This window comes from Salvelinus namaycush, chromosome 1 (genome assembly GCF_016432855.1).
Source record: "Salvelinus namaycush isolate Seneca chromosome 1, SaNama_1.0, whole genome shotgun sequence".
NCBI classification, from domain to species: Eukaryota; Metazoa; Chordata; class Actinopteri; order Salmoniformes; family Salmonidae; genus Salvelinus; species Salvelinus namaycush.
The window spans coordinates 34,096,457-34,122,051 of record NC_052307.1 but is presented as its reverse complement, the minus strand read 5'-3'; the positions used below and the strand labels follow the sequence as shown (position 1 = coordinate 34,122,051).

Genomic DNA, 25,595 nt, shown 5'->3' with positions numbered 1-25,595 from the left:
GTTAAAATCTTCCTAGAAGTCACAGAGGGAGCACAGACGGACAGGTCAAAATGCTGAATTTTGGCATGATAGCAAGTCTTTATTCATATTAAAAATCAGATTGATTGAATTCTACATGTTGTCTATAGGGCACTTCATTTAATATAACAGGCTTTTAAAATTCAATATTGGTGGACAATTTTTACTTAAAATATTAAAGTGCATTCCATTTGTAGAACGACCCAGAATTCTGTCTGTTTGTATTTTTTTGCTGTAAATTAGGCCATTTGATCTCACAGAGAGAATACTTCCTAACTGCAGCTACCTGTTTTGTTTCATATGCCAGTGTTTACATTTGAATAAGAGGGTGCCATCTGGCATGACTGTTGTGTGAGTCTCTAAACATATTAGGGATCATGCCCAAAGCAAGCATCTGCAGTGGGGATTCAAAGCACATAAATGATAGAGTCGTGTACTCAATGTTTATTTCCCAAGGGCATGTTGCAATTGTATTGCAAAGTGTTATTCGGGCCTAGGTGTGTGTGTGCAAACGTTGTGGTTCGTTGGGTCTGCAGGGTTGGGATAAACTGATGGATTTGCCCTATTTGACAGCCAGGGGGATGGAGGGGTCACAGGGACTCGGATCCCACTGACAGAATGTAGACAACCGACACACACACATTTGTCACGGCATGCACACACGTCAATGATAAAGCCATCTTTGTACACTCGCCATCAATACACTGACACGATAGTGGACCTGCAAACCAGTAACAGATGCAAGTAGAGAGTAGGCTATTCCAGCTATTGCAGCAATGACAAAGACAATACTATATCAGGTAGCGTAGTGTTGTGGGAAAGCATTTAGGGTCAGAACTGCAATGCAAAACATGTACGCCCCATGAGACAATGGCACTGATGGCATTCAAAGACTGTCCATTCATGTCTTTTGTTTGGAGTCTATATTATATTCAAGGTTTCCTTGACAGTTGTTTTTACCCCCCCTGGACCTACCACCTCCTGGGAGGGTAGACTCACTCCCCTTTAAGAATATCCCATGTAAACTCAACCCCCTTTAAGAATATGGCCTGAGGAAAGTGCTGGGGGGGGGGTGTCAAACAGGTCAGGTCAAAATACTGTAAAGCACTAATGCTTCTTCTGCTATTTTAGTTCAGAACAGAATAAACCTGTAGTGAAAAAGTCTTCAATAATATAACAATTTAACATGTACTTTTATCCAAAGCAATTTAGTCATGCGGGCATACATTTTATGTATAGCTGATCCCGGGAATCGAAACCACTACCTTGGCATTACAAGCACCTTGCTCTACCAACGAGCTACAAAGGACCTCCACTTCAGATTTCCTTTGGCCAGTAGGTTATAAGCAGTGAGCATATCATACAGACTGACCTGGACACATATTATTCCAGTCTGAATTAGATACTGGAAGAATAACTAATCTCAGTCACCAGGGAGGAGAAGGGTCAGAGGCGTGCTGGAATCATATCAGAGGGTGTAAGAACAGTAATCCATAGTAGAATATCCACACTGCACTCTCCATCTTCCTCCCGTTGAGTTGGCAGCCAGACAAGGACAGACTGCATCACAAAGGTGCCAAGATAAAGAAATTGCTTTGCGATGTGTCATTTGTGACTATGTGCAAGTGTGTGTGCATACCAGTGTGCGTGTGTCCCAGTGTGTGTGTTTTAGCAGTTTGCAAAAGGACGACAGACTTTTGAGAGGAAGGATGCCGATCAAGGTTCCATCACTCCCTCCTCTCCTCCCTCCATCTCCTGGTTATTAAACAGCCGCAGACTTATCTGGTCAAACCAGGGATTTAAGCAGGAGATTACTGTCAGAAACGAGCTATTCTGCCTGCCTGAGCTAGCTTTGATTACCTCCCAAGATGATGGCTTTGTTTTCCTGTCTGGCATCATTCCACATTGAAAAGGTCTCATCAAACCCAAGCTGATTATTGCTACTATAGAATATAGGCACTAGAGGCATGTCCTCTGCATTAGATTTACATTACGGTCCTTTAGCAGACACCCTTTTCCAGAGTAACTTACAGCCTGAGTATTCAATTAAGGTAAGACATATCTGCTATCAGAATAATCATAGATAAATACATATTTCAAATCATCAGACCAAGTCATAAACACAAAGACAAGTAGCTAGGTAAACAAGGTTGGGTGATGTTTTATTCCTTTCATATCACTGGCAAATATAAATTACTGTTCCACATTTCCCCGTTTTTTTTTTTCTCCCTCCGAAATGTTTAAGTGCTTTCTTTTAAAGTCGATATTCAAATTCCCCAATTCTAAAATGTAAGTGCACAAAACGTCCACCTTTTTAATAGTTTAACAAACCCTTAAGCCATCGTTTTTCGGACGTGCGCGAATGACAACGTGTGTGCGCGTATGAGGGAGAGCAACACACCCGAGACAGTTACAATGAAAATAATGACATTTGTAATAACACGTCTATACTTACATTATATACATTCATATATAATATACTTTACTATGGTTCTCTTACAGTTGTCTGTTTTAAGGCTTACGCCACTTCGTACGAACCTAACCCAAATATACAAAAAAAAAAAATGTGTTGAATTCCCAGGGTGATATCCCATATAGCTTACACAGGACTACACAGAAGCCAACTGCAGTGATCTGCTTGTTCTTTAAGAATCCACACCTGCTCTTAAGGCAGATGCTGAAGCACCAGGGGTGTTAACAGAGTGTAATACGGGGAGGTAGGAGAGCTGCAGCTATACTGTACAAACAGCCCAGTCTGCTCCCTCAGGCTCCCTCTGCACCATGGTGGCTGGCCCACAGCATGTGGAGGAGGGGGGGGGGCACCATAAAAATGAATCAGGATCTCTTCTCTATGGGAGCCACATTCACACACGAGGAGTGGAAGACACAGAAAACAGGCCATGGACGGAGGGAAAGAGAAGAGTGTGTGGCCCCCGAATAACAGACAATGCTTAGGTTAAAGTGATGCTACAGAGGTTTAGTATATTTTCAACCAGTAGTTTTGAAAGTAGCACTCAAGACAAAACAGGTCCCAGAAAATTGTGCAGGTCATCTTTTTCCCCCTCAATTCGTATGATACAGTATGTTACAAATTCCAATTCGTTATGAATTTGTAAGTGCTTAAGATCCCATTCGATCTTTTAATAATACATGAGGTCTTTTTTGAAGAGTTGGGCTTTTTTGTTGTTGTGTGCACCTTTTTACTTATAAACAACTAAAAAACATCCATATAAGTGCTAATTTCTCCCTCCATTTCAAAACAACCCTCCCTCTCCCAAACCCCTGAACCCTTATAGTTTCTCTCTGAAGACAGTGACGGGACATACACACCGACTCAAACCGACAGCATTCCAGCACACACACACCTGCCCCATAACACCAGTCTCAGCCAGGGGCTCAATTCACAACAATCCCCTTCTAGCATGGTTACATCGTTCCTCTCCTTTTGGATAAGTTTTTTTTAAGTGACACAGAAGTGCAGCATTCCACACACACACGACACTAAACAACCCTAATCCTATATTTCATATATTTTTTTGTCTGTGTATCGACCATCTTCCCATTCTACCGAGATTCTGCATGTGACAAGTTTGAGGTTCGCCATTGTGCTGCAACAGTGCAGGAGATAGATTATAGGCTAGTCAACTACATTCAACCGCTACTGCAATCCTCTCCAGTTTATCCCCAGGTTATTGAACCCACCATTTCCTCCTCACTACACCATGTTATAATCTCTTGGGTCAAGGAGCCATTTTGTTTCAGGCTCTCAGGCACAAAGAAGGGTGAAACCCCACTGTAGCTTCCCACCGTCACAGCAATGCCAAAGCACCAACACCAGCTCCTCTTAAATTATATACATTTTTATATTCCATTTTTTATTTTTATTATATTCATTTAAATTATTTTCCTATTGACAGAGGATGTTTATTATTATTATTATTATTTTTTAAATATAATCAACCACAAAACAATTTCATTCATTTCTAGGAGCACCGTGCCAATTTCTGAAAGGACACAAAAGTCTATAGGCACAAAAGACAGTTCTAAAAAACTATGGATTGACTATGCTGTGCAAACCAACCACACATAGAAAACCTCACAAGAATAACATAACTAAAGCCATAACTAATTAAATAGATATATCTATATATTTAGATCTAATATAAATACTTTTTATTCAATATACATAGAGCTCTTTCTGTGTAAACTATTTACATAAACATGACTACATTTTGCTACAATAATAAATAGCTCTATAGGCCAGGCAGATATTTAGTGTACAGTAACCTTTCTGCTCTTTTCTTTTCAGAGGTGAACTAATTCAATAGACGTTGACCTTCCTTGGTCTGTGTTTTGACTGAAAGGCAAAGCAAGTCAGCAAATCTGTTGTGTTCTGCTTGTGGGTAACCTGAAGCAGATAGCTAGATCCTTCCTGGCATTAAAACGGCAAAACGCTCTCCCTCATAAATATGGGCGAAGGTAATCCTCTACTAACATATGTTACTTTCGATCTAACATGGAATGTGCTTTAATCTCTTTACTGGTTTATTTCAACAGTTAATGTACTGTCTGTCTGTATGACTTCCCTTCAGATACATTTAAGTGATTACCACTGGCTACAGTGCGTGACCAGCAGCAACACAGACACGTACATTAAAACACAAGCTAGACGCCACCGTCATCAGAGAGAGGAAGATACAAGTTGCCTTAACCCCAATCCCCCCCACCCCTTAATCTCATGCTGCACATTGTTTATCAAAGTTTTTTTTTTCTACTCCCCCCAATCCTAAAAATTCTGAAATGGCAGGTGTGGACAAAAACAAAATGACAGCTTAATAACACCCCCACCCCATAAGAGCCATAAACATGGAGGTATGTATCCGGCCGCTAAACCTGGTAGAGAAGAGAGGGATGGATGTATTGCTGCCGACCACAACAACGAAGAGTTTGTGGAACATGGATGACGTCACAGCCGTGCTTAGCGTCGTAGAACTCCCAGTGAGGCTTCACGTGGACAGTGCAGGTAGACGATTATTTACCATAAAGACTTACTGAAAGACTACACCTGATAACATTACTACAATAGCTGCAGTGTAGATTGTTTAAAATGACCACGCCACAGCTCTTTGACCAAGACCATCCATTCCTATACTCCGTTCCAAAATACCATGCTGTGATTGGTCAGCTGGTTAGTCAGGTGGCACAGCTCTGCTGTCTGTACCACCACCACCTATGGAGAGGCCAGTCTCATGGGAGAAATGGGCGAAATGGGATTTAGAGCTGGGGGTCGAGCAGGGTTCTCATCATGACTGGATTGCTTCAGATGGCTTCTGAACAAGAGAGAGAGGCAGTGGGGTGTAGGTGTGGTGTTGTAATCACATTCTCTAGCTGTCTTAAGTTTTCGGACGCTGGAAGGGGAACACTGCATGGATATGTGAAAAGTCAGTCACCTCTACTTGGCTTACACTGAAACAGACAGCAGAGCAGGAAGGACAGAAGGAAGGGGGAGGGCTGGTGGACACAAAGGGACGGACGGAGTGTCTTGTCCTCCTAATCCCACTCATCAAAAAGCTCTGATTTGGGCAGTGCCACAGACTGATCCTCCATTCTGGTTGGCCGATGGACGATTGAGATAGGACGGTGGGTGTGTCTGTCTAAGAGGTGTTGCATTGGGGGTTTCAGGGGGGAAAGAGGTGGAATACAGCTGGAAAGGAGGAGGGGGCTTGGTCAGAACAGGCCAGTCCTGCTGGGAGTGAGGTCTGATTGGCAGAGACTGGTTGGAGGACGGGAGTTAACTGGACGATAGAGGGACGGGATTGGATGGGGGCTGGGGTCTGAGGTTGAGGGCTGTGCTCTTATAGGCTGCAGCCCAGCTGCTCGGCCTTCTCCTGAGTGTTTTGGTTCTGCATGCGCAGGCGCAGGCTGGCGCTGGAGTAGCCCTCGTCACTGCAGCTGCTGCGCAGGCTGCCCCGCTCATCAGAGTCACTGACACTGCTGGTGCTCCACTCCAGATCCCCCAGCAGGTAGTCAGTCCCCTCCACATCCACATCCAGCTCCTCCTCTGCAACACACAACACAGGTCAATATTATGCAGGTACCACAATCAGCACCAATGCGGTCTCTACTGAGCTCATATTCAAATTCAATAACTTTGGTTAACATAAAGCCCCATCACTAAGAGTGGGCGGAAGGATTGGTGGAAGAGAATGGAGACCTTTATATTGTATTATAGTGTGGTTTGATGGAAAAACGTGAAACGTTGACAACAAAAAAACGTTATACTGTAAACCTCCACAAAGCATTAATCACCCCAGTTCAGTTTGTAATGTAGGAGAGGGATTCCCTTGAGTGCTCACCCTGGTCTGAGTCAGGATTGTCGGAGGAGACAATGGATCCTGTGCTGTCCATGCGTGTTCTCTCCACCCCCAGCTGCTCCAGACGCCGTTGCAGGTGCCTCTGCTCTCTCTGCAGCTGGTCTAAGGTATGCTGGGCTCTCCGCTCGCTCTCCTCCAACCTCTACAGTAGACACACATACAGCAATAGACACTGGTCCTCACTTTGTGTGTGTGCACTCTTGTGACAGCTGCTCTAAGACATGCTGATATCGCCTTTTGCCCTCCTGCAACCTCTGACCTCAGTATGTACAGTGCCTTCAGAAAGTATTCGTACCCTTTGACTTATTCCACATTCTGTTGTGTCAGAGACAGATTTTTTTCTCTCTCACCCATCTACACAATGCCTCATAATGACAAAGTGAAAACATGTTAAGACATTTTTGCTAATGTATTGAAAATTAAACAAATCTCATTTACATAAGTATTCACATCAATGAGTCATGTTGTAGAAGCACCTTTTGCAGTGATTACAGCTGTGAGTCTTTCTGGGTGTCTCTAAAAGCTTTCCACACCTGGATTATGCAATATTTGCACATGACTATTAACAAAAATCTTCAAGCTCTGTCAAATTGGTTGTTGATTATTGCTAGACCCCAATTTTCAGGTCTTGCCCTAGATTTATCTCCCAGTGTCTGGTGGAAAGCAGACAACCAGGGTTTCCTCTAGGATTTTGCCTGTGCTTAGCTCCATTCAGTTTCTTTTTTATCCTGAAAAACTCCCCAGTCCTTAACAATTTCAAGCATACCAATAACATGATGCAGCCACCACTTTGCTTGAAAATATGGAGAGTAGTACTCAGTAATGTGTTGTATTTGCCCCAAACATAACAATTTTTTTTCAGTATTACTTTAGTTCCTTGTTGCAAACAGAATGCATGTTTTGGAAAATTCCTTCTCACTTTGTCAATTAAGTTAGAATTGAGTAGTAACTACAATGTTGATCCATCCACAGTTCTCCCCCATCACAGCCATTAAACTCTGTTTTAAAAAGTCACCATTGGTCTCATGGTGAAATCCCAGAGCAGTTTCCTTCCTCTCCAGCAACGGAGCTAGGAAGGACGCCATTATCTGTGTAGTGATATACCATTCAAAGTGTAATTAATAACTTCACCATGCTCAAATGGATATTCAGTGTCTGCTTTATATAAATCTACCAATATGTGCCCTTTTTTGCTAGGCTTTGGAAAACGTCCCTGGACTTTGTGGTTGAATCTGTGTTTTAAATTCACTGCTTGACTGAGGGACGTTACAGATAATTGCATGGGTTGGGTGCAGGGATGAAGTATTCATTCAAAAATCATGTTAAAACACTATTAGAGAGTGAATACATACAATTTGTGGCTTAAGCAACTTTTCACTCCTGAACTCATTTCGGCTTGCCATAACAAGGTTGAATACTTATTGACTAAATACTTTTCAGCTTTTCATTGTTAATTTGTAAACATTGACATTATGGGGTATTGTGTAGGCCAGTGACAAATCTTAATTGAATCCATTTTAAATTCATGCTGCAACAACAAAATGTGGGGAAAGTCGAGGGGTGTGGATACTTTCTGAAGGCACTAACAGTGATTCATTAATATACTGGCCTCCTCCTACCACCACACATAGTTAACCATAGACAGGTTCCTCAACAGTCTAGTCCACAAGGTAGGTAAAACCCTGGTCCTGGAGTGATGCAGGTTTTAGTTTTTACCAGGCACCGCTTTACTCGACCTCATCAAACCCTGATGTACACTAGTCGCTCACCCGAGTTAGCACTACACTAATTACCCTCTAGACCACGAGGGTAACAGACATAGAATTAGAATACTAGAATTAACTTGAACCTTCTTATGATGGTATAAAAGGTCAGTCATTTTGGTCAGGAAGTTGGTCAACCATGGTTTGCCAGTGAGTCGATAAGATAATGTAAAACAATGCATTTGAAGAATTTATCTGCAATCCGTTTGTTAGCTAGCCAGCCAGACAGTTTTAGAGTAATGATCCCATGAATTTTTCAAATTAACTGCCAATATGATAAGATATCTATACTTGTCTGAGTCCTAACACAATAGCACTCACAGCTTTCCAAGAAAGCAAAAATGGAGACATTTATGGTCTATTCACCTATTTTAGAGGCTATTTATACAGAAACTTTGTATAAAACCTGTATGAACTGTATGATTATTTGACAATATTTTTTAGGTTGACAATTCTATTACACAATTTCTGATATATCATATGCCTTTTATTTTCCTACATTAGTAAAATCAGGATTATGCCTCTACTGCCATTCATTCCAATTAGATTGGTTTGGATTTCTCCCGGACCAACATGGCTGCCATTTTCACCCCTTTCTGGAACTATAGCCCCCTCTAGTAATTTAATAGGGTCTCCATGGTAACAGATTTCTTTCTATTTTAGTCAACTCTGTTGCTGTAACCACGCCAAACGTTGCCATGACAGTAAAATGGGAGTTGGCTGAGGCAGAAACAAAGTGGCACCGTCTATTACCCTCTTCCAACGGTAGAATAAATTGCCCTCTTGAAACTGTAAACACTTTAAACTGATTTCTCATTACTTCTCCGCCCACCATCACCCACCACAATGTGTTTCTTGGCCCTCATCAGCAGGCTGAGGGTGGTATGCCTGTTGGAGTCTGGTCCCAATGGAACGAGGGATTTCAGTCGCTCTAAACACAGCCGTAGGTGTGCGCGTCTGGAGAGAAAGAGAAAGATGCATAATTTCATCAGCTCCCTATAAAAGGCCCAGTGCAGCCTAAAAATTCTGTTTTTCCCTGTGCTTTGTATCATACTCTTCAACAGCTGATGAAACTAACACTGTAAAAGTGAGAGAGAGAAAAAAAATAAAAAAATCCTGATTGTATTTTTCAACCAGGCAATCCTGGTGATGTCTCCAGCCCACAAATTGGTTAATATACCCCTCTGCCAATAACAGCTAGCTTTCAGTTTTCACCTCCCCACTCAAACCACTCCCAGCTAAATTCTTGAATGAGAAATAGTTAGAACATTTTTATGGAAAACTAAGATAATTGTTACGCAGAAATATGATATTGATATGAAAATGACCGCATTGGGCCTTTAAACCCCCTCAGACGTCCTTGTTCACCTCATATGGTGTCAGATCTCTAGCTCCCTGTAGCTCTCCTGCAGTCATTTCACCCCTGAAAGAGATCACTTTCATCCACAAACACTTGTCTGCCTAGGGCCTGCACCTGCCCGGTGTAGTCATCACAACATTTACATTAAGCTGCTCGAGATCTCTTTATTATCCCCCCTTATCTCCTCACTCGGCTTGGCAGCTGAAGGGGAGTAGTGGGTGTCGATGGGTGACCACATGACCCCTGTTACACAACACATCACACCTCCAACTGGAGGCTGCTACATGCACGCAGGCAGGCAAGGGGCACGACCTCACCATTTACTGCAGGTGTGTGTAGCTATCTTAAGATGAATGCTCTGGATAAGACCGTATGCTAAATGACTAAAATGTGCGTACCAAAGGCCAACGCATGAGTGGGGCGAACTTCAATTGAAAACGACTGCACAAAGCGTGGGATAGTTGAGAACATCTGAAATGTTATTTGTAGCTCAAGGCTAGGAGTATGAAGAATATTTAGTACTGGGAGTACTCCAGAGAGATATGATATAGTGCACGTTTATCCCTTCCAACTGCAGTGTGAATGACTAAAGAATATTCTAATGTTCATTGGAGAGACACACACACAGCCAACATGTAGATAAAGTACATAAGAGTGGGACATATCCAGGTGTGTTCCTCTGCTAGCCTAGAGCTTAGCTTAATATGAACTATTCCAAAGGGAAACTGGCATGACATAATGTGACAGAGTCCGAGCAGGAGCAGCAACACTGTTGTGATAGAATCAGGATGTACAGGGAGGCTAATGTTTGTTAAACAATGTCAACTGACGGCAGGGCAGAGTCATGCATGTTACAGTAAGCAGGCCTACAGTACTAAGCCGGTGTTATATGGTCTGACTAGGGTTGCAAAGCGACTGGTAATTTCCTAAAGTTACTAAAGTTTTAATGTTAAGTTTACTAAAGTTATTTTTTTTAATTCATATATAGTATTTTTATATTTTATATCCGTGTCCATATTGTCCATGAGTTTCTAGTAGATAGACCATATGGTTCAAGAGGAACTTGCCTAATTAATGAAAAAAAAAGCATCTAATCAAGAATGGCATTATTTTAAATTTACCTCTGCAACTCTTTACCACAACTGCCATCAGTTTGACACCAAAACATTAACAGTGCGTAAAAAATAAAAAGGACATTTCATGTTGAAACTCAAAACACCAATGATATTCAGTAAGTTGATTTATATTTAGTTAAATGTTTTACAGCTTTGTCATATATTTTTATATCATCGCATTTCATTATTTCATATATTTTAAAATGTGATAAGGTCAGAGATAAATTGCAGACACCTGTGATAATCAGATGTACCCAAAGGGGCCACTAGATGTCTTGTGATAGATTACAAAATCCTTGAAAGATACCAAAATGCTGGTAGTTTACTGGCAAACTGGTAGTTTACTGGCAAAAAAAAGTTTATATAACCCCCCTTTGCAACACTAGGTGTGACTGAATGGCAGGACTGTAAGGGTGTGGTAGGAAGGACACAAAAACAAGGCTATTTCTGCAACAGGATATTCCAGGGATGTATACACTTACAACGTATCAATGGGGTGGCTGTTTATGGGTCTGTGTTCATGTAGCCGATATTTCTGTGAGCCTGTACCTTACCCGTTGACAAATCCCACCAACAACGTCCAATGTTTAACTCCAGACCAGACCAGGGTTCCCGTTTGGAAAATGTGGCGCCGGACAACGTGATCGGGAAGATTTTAATTTAACGGCCATTTGAGAAATTTACCAGACCCATATTCATTGGGTGTGTAACCCATTAGGGCATCCACCCACTGTGCTCAGAATGACAGGAATCACATTGTAGATTATGGTAATTCATCTGAACAGAGCATGCAACGCCTGTAATAAACCAGCCAATAAAACATTTAAAACATTTGCCAAAATAAAATTTGCGGGAAATATGAGAGATTCAATTCTCTGTTAGGAACTTAGAGGGTGAATCTAAAGATGCAACCACTAGGATGGGTCGCTAATATGACTAGGGTTGTGCCTTTGGCTTCTGGACAAGGAAAGAAAGTTGATATGAAAACCAATAGAACAGGAGAGAAATGGCATATGAGGAAGTCTTTCACAGTCTGCTCGCGTGGCAAAAGTCCTAGCTGATTATTGAGTTGCGACTGACAGTGAAAAGCATATCAAATACATGTTGTGTGAATTGATTGCCCTTTATTTTCATCAATTCCACACGTCACCAATAGTAAATGCACCTTTAATCCCCCGTCATTTGGTTATATTCACTTCTGTATTACTAATTCGACCTAGTTATTTACCGTTCTCATTCTTGGAGTGGAAACGTTGTTTGCCTGCAACACTTGAGAGAAACAAGTTTGTTTATTTCATAACCATCATTGACGACTTTTTTCACTGTCTTTTGCTTGGAGTGCTCCATGTGAGCAATGACCAAGGGTCTGGTTTCTCGGTCTTGTTAATGTTGAGGGAGCGTGCGCGCCTGAGCACGCATAGAACCAGCCTACCTGGCCTGCTGCGCATAAAATGTAAGAAAATGCCCATTTGGGGTTGTTTGACTTCTGACTTAACTCACCACGTCCACCTCTGATAAGCTGAACTTGTGTTATGTTTTTCCTTCACCTCACACAATAAGTCAGCAAAGTCTGGATGATAGCCTACTAGTTCCTCACAGTAGGCTATTTGAAAAGTCTTTCCAACAAATCACCAAGTCTTGGTGTGAAAGAGCAAAATATCATCATCATCTGATAATCCCATATATCCTGTGGAAACGTCATTAAAAAACCTTTCCGTTAAGCAATAACAGCCGCCTTTCCCAAACTCACTGGCACAGAAAACTGGGGGCAGGAATAGGCTAGTTGATACAATGTTGCAAGTTCGCTAGAGACAGCTTCAGCTGATCCAGTTGATTGATTTGATACAATGTTGCACTTCACTAGTATAGCTCAAGTGAAGACAGAGAAAAAGGCAGGCAGACAGGCTGTAAAGAGATGAATGTGATTGAAAGAACCAGAATTGTCACCAGTATAATTTCTATTGTTTTTAATTTGTCAGCTTTAAAGTATTTTTACTTATTTGACAATGGAAGCTCATTTAGGCTATTTAGCCGCCAGTGAATCACGGTGTATCAATGTGTCCATATGGCAGAAGCTGGTGCGCTCGCATTAGTAGAATTTTGACTTTTATATTTGAAGATTGTTATGATTAACCACATGACGATTATTGGGAAACAAAAACGTTATTGAAATTAAACCACGAAAATGCGCATATGAAAATCATAACAGGCACGCAGATAGTAGAATATATTGTATCCTTCCCCAAACTTGAAACTCACGCGCCCCTTATGAAGTCTTTATAAAATAATTGCCATGTTTCTACGGTCGGATGTTCAAGTTAGTTAAGACATGCCTCATAATATGGAAGTAAAACATTCAGATTTCAAACAATTAAGCATGTTTTCAAATGCATACTGCCTCCAGCTCACATTGTAAAGTGATGGGTGACGTGCTGATAGCCTGCCTACCTTTTTCTCAGTCAATTTAGCCGGCAACAGTTGTATTATTATTATTATTATTTATTTTTTTACAAAAGCCGGCCATTACCGGCTAACGGAAACCCTGGTCCAGACATTTCAGTGTTGCATAATATATAGACAAGAGACAAGACCATGCACGGGCAACTCCCTCCGCTCCAACCAACATGGTCTTTTACACGGGCAACCGGGCCTCCTGAACGCAGGCCTTCCACTTGCCCAGTGGCCTGTAAATCATCCTCCTGTACCGACTCTGACCTCAGGCTAATTGCCCCGAGCAGAGGGATGAGGACAGTAATGCAATCCATACATTCCATTTCTATGGGGATGAGTTCGCACGCAAAAGGTGTGGTAGAAAGAGGAGTGAGGTTACACAGATGGCCAGCTCCAGCAGGCAGACTCAGCTACGGGACTCACTGCAACAGAGGACTTGGGATTCATTTGAGCAAACATAGGAGTAGAAAACATTGAGCCCCCATTGCTTGAGTCTATCTAGAAACACACAACGACTGACGGATCAAGTCTCACCGTCCTCTGGCTGGCAGTGTGTTTGTGTTTCATTATTGGCCAAACAAAAATGTCGCCTTGCAATAACTGCCATCTTGTGTGTCAGAATAAGAGGCCATGCTGGTTATAATTTGTAGAATATTTGTCATACCCGTTGTCAGTGGTGTGAGGTACGAATTCGGTACGAATGTCTGGGTACGGGGACCTTGGTTCGGTTCGCACTGTAAACCCGAATGAATACATAAAACGCATATTTACAGCAAAAACACTAGGCCTACGCTTCGAGTAAATCTGAGCTGAAAAAATCTCAGGTCATTTCGTTAAAACAATTAGAGCCCATGCGCACGTTGGAAATCAACATTTCAATCTTAAATTGCCGCATTTCAAAACTGTACTTTTGTGAGGCACAGCTGAGAACTAGTTCTATACAATGGTGAGGTCAAGAAGCCAGAATTGGAGGATCCTCCATCATCGTTTAAATCTCGCTTGGGAACGGCTTCCCAGTAGATTACAACGACGATGGACAGAGAGTTGTGGATAAAACGTTAACAGTATGTCGCCACGCTCTACAACAGCAGCCTACGCAGCTGCCAACACCTCAAATATGTTGTCACATTTACCCAGACATCACCACAGTAGACCGAAACGCAAAGAAACAACATCGTCTCCCCTCTGCACTCAAGCAGCCCTTGGCAAATGATTCTGACTGGGCCAAAGAAATTACAAGAGCGATCGATTTCTTTTATTTTTAATACAGTCTTTGGTTTATTGACACAGATATGCGCTTATTCTCAGAGGTTGAGAATCGGGAGTTTCAGTGAGCACCTCGTAAAAGTACTCGAGCATCCATCTTGCACTCATTTCAGCAAACATGTAGTAGCCACTCTATATAAGAAAGCCAAAGCTTCAATGAACTGACCAATGCACCCTGTGTTGCACTTTCTTAACAGTGACCGCCCATCACATTACCCACAGAGGGGGAGATGTACTGTGCTAAAGACACGCCCCCACTGACAGAGGCAGTGTCATGGTGCGTTCGTAACCAAGATGGAAGCGGGAATTTACCACATACGGCTGGGGGGGAAAAAATCCACTTGAACGGCCCTCCAACTGGTAATTACTAGTGGGAAACTCGTCTAGCATCATGAGCACCCACACGGTGACCTCGGGCTTCACCTACTAAGTAAATGGCCTCTAGAACAGCATTTGCACCAGTTAAAATGTAACAAAACAGTTATAAAAAGGAATCTATTAATGTAGTTTTTGAACTCTATACATTTGTTTACAGGCATGATAGCTGTACCTTTAGTTTATGGTTGACGCAGTTTGTTGGCCATTAGCCAAATCGGCATTTCTCAACGAGTTCAAATCACATGAACGCGTCAAACTGGTATTTACGACTTCACAACTGGTAAATTCCTACCTCCCACATGTTTACAAACACAGAATCAAAAGTGGAAACTTGAGGCCCAACATAACAATAGTCACAACAGACAATGCCAGGAACATTGTGTATGCTGAACATTGTGTATGCTGAACATTGTGTATGGCATTTCATTTTCCTGCTGTACCGAAACCGAACCAAACATTGACCCCAAAACCACAATACGAACCGAACCATGGGTTTTGGTGAACTGTTACACACCTAGGAGGGATGCATTGATAGAGGCAATAGGCAGCAGGAGTGAGATGGCTGCCTTTCTTCCAGTTAAGGGAATGTGTATGGGCTTAAAAAGCCTGAGAATCACACACACACACACTCTCATGCTGTGCTGCTGTTCCTAGGCCTAAGCTTCAGAGCCATGCATTATTCAGTCAGTCTGCCTGCCCACTGAGTCATTAGCCCTGGTTGAACCAGAACACCACTCAGACCCTGCCTAGAACACCAGAGGGACAGGGACACCTCCAGGGAGAGACTATGGAAACAGGGAGACTCCAGGGACAGCCAGGTAAAGGTCAAAGTGAGACCAGGGATGAGGCCTGTAGTCCCTTTTTGGATAAGCTGCATTCTGCACTGTTCATTTCACTCTCATTACTCCTTTCTAGCCATGTGGGACTGAGGAGAGATTCAATGTCTAATAGGGTGATCTGACAGAGCTAAGAGAGAGACAGTGATGTGGGATTCAACGTACCGGTTTTTCTCCATCTCGTTGTGTGTAGATCTGTGAACAGACAGACAGAGGTTAGAAAGTGTCCTTACACATCATCACACAGTAGATTCAGCGTGCTTCAGTAAAGTGCTTTAATAATAGACGATCCCTCTCAGTTTTCCATCACTGCAGTCAACCAGGGAGTTATTGCGGAGAGGGAGAGGCTTGTGTTGTGTGGGAGTTTAAGAAGTGCCAAAAAGCACAGAGAAGTTAAACTCTACGAAATGAGAAAAGGCAGGAATATATATATATATATATATATATATATATATATATATATATATATATATATATATATATATATATATATATTCAGGAGGCACACACGTGTACACACACAGAGGCCCGGGGGGTAGACTTAGCAACAGTAACTAGAAACAGCCTGCTGCCTGATACCAGCCAGGCTATAGAGAGAGTAAAGGGTGAAAAGATAGTAGCGGTTGGAAGAGGGACAGAGAGAGAGAAAGAAAGGGACAGAGACGATTTAAAGGTATTGTAGTGATTGGGTATTGGTGGCCACCTTGCCTCCTACATTGCAGTGTAAACTGCATTGTTCACCAACAGCCTATGGTCCTACCAGCTCTACCGGGATGAGACCTGTAGTCCCTTGTAGGATCAGGGCACACAGATACGCACCCCTCTCTCCAAGCTCCACAAAGGGCCAGGAAGCTGGCCAGGTCTCTTTTTCATAAAGAATCTGCAATGGGGTGAGAGGGAAAGGGCACTAGGCAGAGGGAGAGGGACAGGAGCAAAGTCCTCTTCTCTCCACTACACCGGAACTCCCCAACCTCCAGTCCCAAAATAGACCAACCTGCACTCTGCAGGCTGACTGCTGTCAGCACCCCGACAGCCTTGGACCCCCTCCGAAAGATCAACCACGCACTACAGACAACACAAATACGAGTGCTTGCTTGCCCCAGCCAGAGAGTACAGTTCATATGACAGCACAGTAGAGCTGACTGGTAGAGAAGACTAGGATATGAATAGGGCTACCAGTGTAACCCATTTCCCATGTGACGGGGGATGGAAAGGGGGGCAGGCATGCCACTGCCAGAGACCTTTCCTCTCCTCTGCCAGGTCATATTACTGTACAGGACGAGGCCACCTCCCCCTTCTACTCTAGGTGCCGTCTACCTGGCATGCTGTACATGAGCCCATGCATTACCGTACAATTATAAAATAGAACAAATCATTACAGACCTATTGACTTGAATGGGGATTAACGGTCTAGTGATTCTATGTGTACAGAACAGCAGTCATATGATCAATGTAATAAGCAGTGAATTAGGCTACACTGTATTCCAGCTATGTAGTACTACACACGACAGAAGAGCTTTAGAATAAGGATAAACATAGCTGCATTGTTGTCGTTAGCTATATATAGTCTAATCAGTCAGTGTTTCCCCTGGGTTTTCCTTCTAAGGCGGAGAGCTAAGGACATCCTGGGCAAAATGTTCAACTGAGTCCAAGAGGCTATAAAACCAATATGATGATAAGATGGTTAGATAGATATATTCAACATCTTCCTCTCCATGACTTCATAATAGAGTGGAACAAACAGGTCTACAGAGTCTAGTCCACCAACACAATAGCATGTCAGGCCTGTTTCTGTGTGCACAGGGAGCAGGGGAGAGAAAGTAGTGAGAGAGGAGAGGACCATTTCTGTAATGGAGGAGCTGAAGCAGCAATGACTGCCAAGAGTGAAGAGAAGAACAAAAGGGGAAAGAGGGGAGCGAGAGAAAAGAGGAGAGAGGAGACGAGTACATTCATAAAAAGTGCCAGCATTTACATTGTTACCTAGCAACGCACTACTACTTTTACAGATCCACTGCCCAGCCATGCAATTTATAGAACTTGATCGCCACTGTAAGAAGCATTTAGACCAGGGATGAGCAACTAGCGGAACTCAGTCAGGCCCTCATTGATTGTTAGTCAATCTCACTCAAATATATTAAAACCTGCAAACATCAGGGCCTCCCGAGTGGCGCAGCGGTCTAAGGCACTGCAGTGTTTGAGGCGTCACTACAGAGCCGGTTTTTTATCCCGGGCTGTGTCGCAGCTGGCCGTGACCGGGAGACCGATGAGGCAATGCACAACTGGCCCAGCGTCGTCCGGGATAGGGGAAGGTTTGGCCGGCCGGGATGTTCTTTTCCCATCGCTCTCTAGTGACTCCTGTGGCAGGCGCATGCACACTGACACCGTCACCAGTTGTACGGTGTTTCCTCCGACACATTGGTGCGGCTGGTTTCCAGGTTAAGGCGAGCAGTGTGTCAAAAAGCAGTGCAGCTTGGCAGGGTCGTGTACATGAGGACGTATGGCTCTCGACCTTTGCCTCTCCCGAGTACGTACGGGAGTTGCAGCGATGGGACAAGACTAATTACCAATTGGATTTCACAAAAATTGGGGAGAAGGGGTAAAAATTATAATTAATTAATAAAATAATAAAACTGCTAACATTTCTCTCCATCCTATGGAAAAATGTGTAGAATTGCAGGAAATTAGTTAGAGCAAAATGTTCCTCTCCGGAAAAATGTGTAGAATTGCAGCATTGCTCGTAATGTGGTGTGGTGGTGGGGTGGGCATACACATCAAATAACATTTTATTTGTCACATGCACCGAATACTACAAGTGTAGACCTTACAGTGAAGTGCTTACTTACAAGTCCTAACCAACAACGCAGTTAAAAAAAACTAAATAAATCAAAAAGTAACAAATAATTAAAAAGCAGCAGTAAAATAACAATAGCGAGGCTATATACAGGGGTGCAGAGTCAATGCACAGGGACACCGGTTAGACGAGGTAATATGTACATTTAGGTGGAATTATTAAAGTGGCTATGCATAGATAATAACAGAGTAGCAGCAGTGTGAAGGGGAAGGGGGGGGGGAGGGGGGGGGGGGCAATGCAAATAGTCTGGGTAGCCATTTGATTAGATGTTCAGGAGGCTTATGGCTTGGGGTAGAAGCTGTTAAGAAGCCTCTTGGACCTAGACATGGCGCTCTGGTACCGCTTGCCATGCGGTAGCAGAGAAAACAGTCTATGACTAGGCTGGCTGGAGTCTGACAATTTTTAAGGCCTTCCTCTGACACCGCATGGTATAGAGGTCCTGGATGGCAGGAAGCTGGGCCGCACACACAACCCTCTGTAGTAGCTTGCGGTCGGAGGCCGAGCAGTTGCCATACCAGGCAGTGATGCAACCAGTCAGGATGCTCTCGATGGTGCAGCTGTAGAACCTTTTGGGATCTATGCCAAATCTTTTCAGTATCATGACGTGGAATAGGTTTTGTCGTGCCCTCTTCACGACTGTCTTGGTGTACTTGGACCATTTTAGTTTGTTGGTGATGTGGACACCAAGGAACTTGAAGCTCTCAATCTGCTCCACTACAGCCCTGTTGATGAGAATGGGGGCGTGCTCGGTCCTCCTTTCCCTGTAGTCCACAATCATCTCTTTTGACCTTTGATCACGTTGAGGGAGAGGTTGTCATGGCACCACACAGACAGGTCTCTGACCTCCTCCTTATAGGCTGGCTTGTCGTCGTCAGTGATCAGGCCAACCACTGCTGTGTCATCGGCAAACTTAATGAAGGTGTTGGAGTCATGCCTGGCCGTAAGGTCATGAGTGAACAGGGAGTACAGGAGAGGACTGAGCACGCACACCTGAGGGGCCTCCGTCTTGTGGATCAGTGTGGCGGATGTGCTGTTACCTACCCTTACCACCTGGGGGCAGCCCATCAGGAAGTCCAGGATCCAGTTGCAGAAGGAGGTGTTGAGTCCCAGGGTCATTAGCTTAGTGATGAGCTTTGAGGGCACTATGGTGTTGAACACTGAGCTGTAGTCAATGAATAGCATTCTTACATGTGTTAATTTTGTCCAGGTGTGAAAGGGCAGTGTGGAGTGCAATAGAGATTGCATCATCTGTGGATCTGTTAGGGTAGTACGCAAATTGGAGTGGGTCTAGAGTTTCTGTGATAGTGGTGTTGATGTGAGCCATGACCAGCCTTTCAAAGCACTTCATGGCTACAGATGAGTGCTACAGGTCGGTAGTCATTTAGGCAGGTTACCTTGGTTTTCTTGGGCACAGGGACCATTGTGGTCTGCTTGAAACGTGTTGGTATTACAAACTCAGACAGGGAGAGGTTGAAAATGTCAGTGAAGAAACTTGCCAGTTGGTCAAAGCGTGCTTGGAGTACACATCCTGGTAATCTGTTAGGCCCTGCGGCCTTGTGAATGTTGACCTGTTTAAAAGGTCTTACATCGGCTGCGGAGATTGTGATCCCACAGTCGTCCGGAACAGCTGATGCTCTCATGCATGTTTCAGTGTTTATGCTCGCTTCAAGGCATAGAAGTAATTTAGTTCGTCTGGTAGGCTTGTGTCACTGGGAAGCTCTCGGCTGGGCTTCTCTTTGTATTCTGTAATAGTTTGCAAGCCCTGTCAAATCCGACGAGCGTTCGGAGACGGTGTAATACGATTGGATCTTAGTCCTGTATTGAAGCTTTGCCAGTTTGATGGTTCGTCGGAGGGCATACCGGGATTTCTTATAAACTTCCGGGTTAGAGTCCCGCTCCTTGAAAGCGGCAGCTCTACCCTTTAGCTCAGTGCGAACGTTGCCTGTAAACCATGGCTTCTTGTTGGGGTATGTACGTACAGTCACTGTGGGGACGACGTCGTCGATGCACTTATTGATAAAGCCAGTGACTGATGTGGTGTACTCCTCAATGCCATCGGAAGAGTCCCGGAACACATTCCAATCTGTATTAGCAAAACAGTCCTGGAGCTTAGCATCTGCTTCATCTGACCACTTTTTTTTATTTTTTATTGACCGAGTCACTGGTGCTTCCTGCTTTAATTTTTGCTCGTAAGCAGGAATCAGGAGGATAGAATTATGGTCAGATTTGCCAAATGGAGGGCTAGGGGGAGTTTTGTACGTGTCTCTGTTTGTGGAGTAAAGGTGATCTAGAGTTTAACATGCTGGTGGAAATTTGGTATAAATGGATTTGTGTTTCTCTGCATAGTCCCCTGCCACTAGGAGCGCCGCCACTGGATGAGCGTTTTCCTGTTTGCTTATGGCGGTATACAGCTCATTGAGTGTGGTCTTAGTGCCAGCATCGGTCTGTGGTGGTATGTAGACAGCTACAAAAAATACAGAAACTCTAGGTAGATAGTGTGGTCTACAGCTCATCATGAGATACCCAGGCAAGCAAAACCTCAAGACTTCCTTAGATATCGTGTACCAGCTGTTGTTTACAAATATACATAGACCACCACCCCTTGTCTTACCAGAGGCGGCTGTTCTATCCTGCCGATACAGCTGGTGGGTTTTACTGTATGTTGTTCATGTCGTCGTTCATCCATGACTCGGTGAAACATAAGAAATTACAGTTTTTAATGCCCCATTGGTAATTTAATCTTGCTTGTAGGTCATCGATTTTATTTTCCAATAGAACGTTTGCCAATAGAACGGATGGCAGTGGGGGTTTACTTGCTCGCCTACGAATTCTCAGAAGGGAGCCCGATCTCCGCCCCCCTTTTTGTCAGTCTTCTCTTCACGCAAATGAGGATTTGGGCCTGTTCCCAGGAAAGCAGTATATCCTTTACGTCAGACTCGTTAAAGGAAAAAGCTTCTACCAGTTTGTGGTGAGTAATTGCTGTTCTGATGTTCAGAAGTTATTTTTGGTCATAAGAGACTGTAGCAGCAACATTATGTACAAAATAAGTAAAAAAATAAGTTAAACGCAAAAAAAACCTAACTGAACAAAATAACACGGTTGGTTAGGAGCACGTAAAATGTCAGCCATCCTCTCCGGCGCCATTCTACTTTGCTAGTCATTAGAATTTAACATGAACATTTGACTAGTGGGTTGGCGCCCCCCCTTGGGTTGTGCCGTGGCGGAGATCTTTGTGGGCTATACTCGGCCTTGTCTCAGGATGGTAAGTTGGTGGTTGAAGGTATCCCTCTAGTGGTGTGGGGGCTGTGCTTTGGCAAAGTGGGTGGGGTTATATCCTTCCTGTTTGGCCCTGTCCGGGGGTATCATCGGATGGGGCCACAGTGTCTCCTGACCCCTTCCGTCTCAGCCTCCAGTATTTATGCTGCAGTAGTTTGTGTCGGGGGGCTAGGGTCCGTTTGTTATATCTGGAGTACTTCTCCTGTCTTATCCGGTGTCCTGTGTGAATTTAAGTATGCTCTCTCTAATTCGCTCTTTCTTTCTCGGAGGACCTGAGCCCTAGGACCATGCCTCAGGACTACCTGGCATGATGACTCCTTGCTGTCCCCAGTCCACCTGGTCGTGCTGCTGCTCCAGTTTCAACTGTTCTGCCTGCGGCTATGGAACCCTGACCTGTTCACCAGATGTGCTACCTGTCCCAGACCTGCTGTTTTCAACTCTCTAGAGACAGCAGGAGCGGTAAAGACACTCTGAATGATCGGCTATGAAAAGCCAACTGACATTTACTCCTGAGGTGCTGACTTGCTGCACCCTCGACAACTACTGTGATTATTATTTGACCATGCTGGTCATTTATGAACATTTGAACATCTTGGCCATGTTCTGTTATAATCTCCACCCGGCACAGCCAGAAGAGGACTGGCCACCCCTCATAGCCTGGTTCCTCTCTAGGTTTCTTCCTAGGTTTTGGCCTTTCTAGGGAGTTTTTCCTAGCCGCCGTGCTTCTACACCTGCATTGCTAGCTGTTTGGGGTTTTAGGCTGGGTTTCTGTATAGCACTTTGAGATATCAGCTGATGTAAGAAGGGCTATATAAATAAATTTGATTTGACTAGTGCTAAAACTACCTATGTAGCCTAATATCTAATATGAATCAGGTTCCTATTACAACAGACTGAGGCATAAATAGACCCATGCGACCCCTCCTTACCGGTTTAGATTTAATATCCAGTTATCTCGAGTTACTGCCTCTCTCGACCACCCAGCCATACTGCTTAATCTCTGTCAGGGTTAGGTAGGAGGACTACCGTAGGAGGCTGTTTCTTCATAGCTAGGTGTCTTGGTAAGCTGGATAACAACAGACAGCTGGCCAGGCGAGGGTGTCCTGTCCTTCCAGGAGGAGAGCTGTCTATCAGGGTGAACTGCTTGACTGCTGCAGTCTGTCCTTAGACACCCTGATCAACCTCAATCTGCTTGGATTCCCCACTACTGCAAGTTGCTACTTGCTTAACTCTGCCTAATTCTGATTGCAGTATCCCAGACAGGAAAAACATCAAGGGCAAAATGCTATTAAAAATGCTCAAAGCAAACTTACAGGCACAAACACACTGACAGACACAAACTCAAAGCATCAGTTTTATAGAGTTTCAGAAGGACTGGGTTGTTATAGATTATGATAATACAGTTAAAGATTATCATTGGCTGTAAACAGACTAGCCTGTCCAGCATTGAGAGCATAACATTAAAGATCAGAACACAAATCCAATAGACAGCAAAGCAACAACCCAACAGAGCCCCTGCAAGTTGGTAAAGTCGAGTTGTTTTTGTCAGTGCTGCATGCCTACACCGTGCCACCACGCCTATGACATTCACTACATGAGTGAATGTAGGACGAGGGGGGCTCTGCCTGCACATGGATGAATAACACAGCATGATGAGGGGGTGCTTCAAAACTGGACCACACAAACTGCATGTTTTCTGAAAAACTGATCTTGCCATTACAGCTGAATCGTTGAGGGGGTCTACAGTACACAGGGGATTATACACTACTGTTAGTCAAATGACTACCTGCTATTGGAGTTCTTCTTGCTTTTGTTTTTCCGTTTCAAGCTGTCCTTCTCTTTGCTGCTGGTGAACGGTAACACGGAGGCATAGCCATGTTCTGCTTCTGCAAATAAATGAGCAGGATACAAGTCAATCACATCATTATAATTCTCTACAGTGCAAGGAATGCATTCAATGCAGCCATACACATTCCAATGAAAATTGATGAGGGCCAGAAATGATAGATGAGGGAATACTGTATTTTTGCCTAGGTAAGATGAGACAATTTGTACAAAATATCGATTTATTTAAATGTTTTCCCCTTCAGGCAATGATGTCATCTGAACTAGAGTAAACCCTACCAGCTACCCGACAAACCACAACAGAGAAGTGAAGGGGTCGCTTGGAGAGAACATCAAGATCAAATCCAATGAAGCAAGCATGAACCCTTACCGTGTGAATGTGACAAATATATATATTTTAAATAAAATACGGTAATTTTTGCATTTCAGTAAGATTGCGAACACTATACTTAAACAAGTGTCTAGATAAATACCCTGGTAGTGTCGACTGTAATTATTGCTGTACATTTGTTGTTGCTGTGAACATATTGCTGCCAGCTACCCCTATTTGTCGATGTAGCCTAGTTACAATGCAATTACTTAGCTATGCATTCATGTTTAATATGTGGTCTGCAATAATAATCAATACATTATTTATAGCTAATCAACCTGACAAATTGATTATAACAGGTGCGTCCACCAGCAATGCAATTGAGGCACGGTAGTACTAACTCAATTATTCATTTAAAAAAAAATAATGCAAAATATGTTATCACTACTGTACCTCTTTCTCTGCGATCAAGGTATTCTGCTGCTTCGATCAACATCTGCACCATTTCGATCGCCGCCATTTTCAACAATAGCACCGAAAAAAAGATGCTAATTCGTGTCTGAATTTGGATACACAACTACTTCTGGGGGTTAACGTTAACTATTTCACGTTCAATTACGTTTTTTTGGTAATGATTAAAATAAGAGATTATATATCTCCCACAAGGCAATTTATCGATAACAGAAGTCAGTTATCGCTGTGATACTGCTCTGATCAGCTTGATAGCTTATTTATTGGCTAAATAGTTTTTGTCAAATTCGCTTGACTGATTCTGGCTCGCAGTTACAATCGCTGTCAGTGATTGCAAGCTAACGTAAATGCTAGCCAACGTTTGTGGAAGTCACCAACAAAAATAATGCCGGCGGAATTAGTGTTGAACCAAACGTCACGCCTTGTTGACAAAATAAAAATGACAACCGGTAGCTAGTTAGTTATTAGTAGATGGCTTTCAAAAACAAAGTACGTTTAAACTTAGCCGCACAGAAAAAAAGTATAGCTTTCTTGCTACCGTGTGAAGCTAACGACACAGCAAAGAAATTAACCCGTTTTAAAATGCGATGTCTGGTCTATTCGAAATTTCGAACCAGCGAATGTAGCCAACTATCCAACGTCAAAACAGCCTTGTCGAATTCAAATACTGTAGTAACAAGCTGGCTAGTTATGCTGCTCGGTCTCGAGCTGCAAAGGCTGACAAAAAGAAGTTACACAAAATGTTTGAAAAGAGCGGCTAGCCACTGCTACCTTGCAACAGTGTTGATCAGACCGCAATTATATTGGTAAACTAACTCCTGTATTTTTGCTAAAAAAGCTTCTGTGAGCGGCGATGCGATTGGGTACCCTAAATAGTAAATGCATTTCTTATTGGACCTAGCCACTGTCGCTTCAACCAATAGGGCTGTCACATACCCCGAGTCATATGCGACTGGTCAACATGTTTCGCCATTTTGGCTCAATCATATCCTAGGGGGAAATGGCAATTGCATTCTCCTCCTTCTCAAAAGAGAAGGTAAGAGCGACCTCTGACTTGCTCATGCAATGGGACGCGAGGGGTATTTTAATTGAGATTCTCCCCCACTAGTCTAGCGTTGTTACAATACATGATCCACAATGGAGTCTTGTTTAGAGTTTAGCGTTCCACCATTGGTTGTTCTCACCGAGACTGGTCACGATTTATCAACAACTCGCACGAGCTGCGGTGGCAACACCCCTTTTTGTGCGAAAGACCACGCCCCGTGGACATGCTGCTTTCGC

General features: G+C 43.4%; 1 protein-coding gene across 1 annotated transcript; it reads right to left on the bottom strand.

Moving 5' to 3' along the window:
* Positions 1 to 2,155: 2,155 nt before the first annotated feature.
* Positions 2,156 to 25,132, bottom strand: LOC120039345 (max dimerization protein 1-like). The gene is made up of 6 exons (XM_038984811.1): positions 24,297 to 25,132; positions 23,475 to 23,574; positions 15,727 to 15,756; positions 8,998 to 9,112; positions 6,375 to 6,534; positions 2,156 to 6,079 (listed from the first exon to the last, which is right to left on the bottom strand). The coding sequence occupies exons 1-6, from the start codon at positions 24,361 to 24,363 to the stop codon at positions 5,874 to 5,876; spliced, it is 678 nt and encodes a 225-aa protein (XP_038840739.1). The 5' UTR covers positions 24,364 to 25,132; the 3' UTR covers positions 2,156 to 5,873.
* Positions 25,133 to 25,595: the final 463 nt, after the last annotated feature.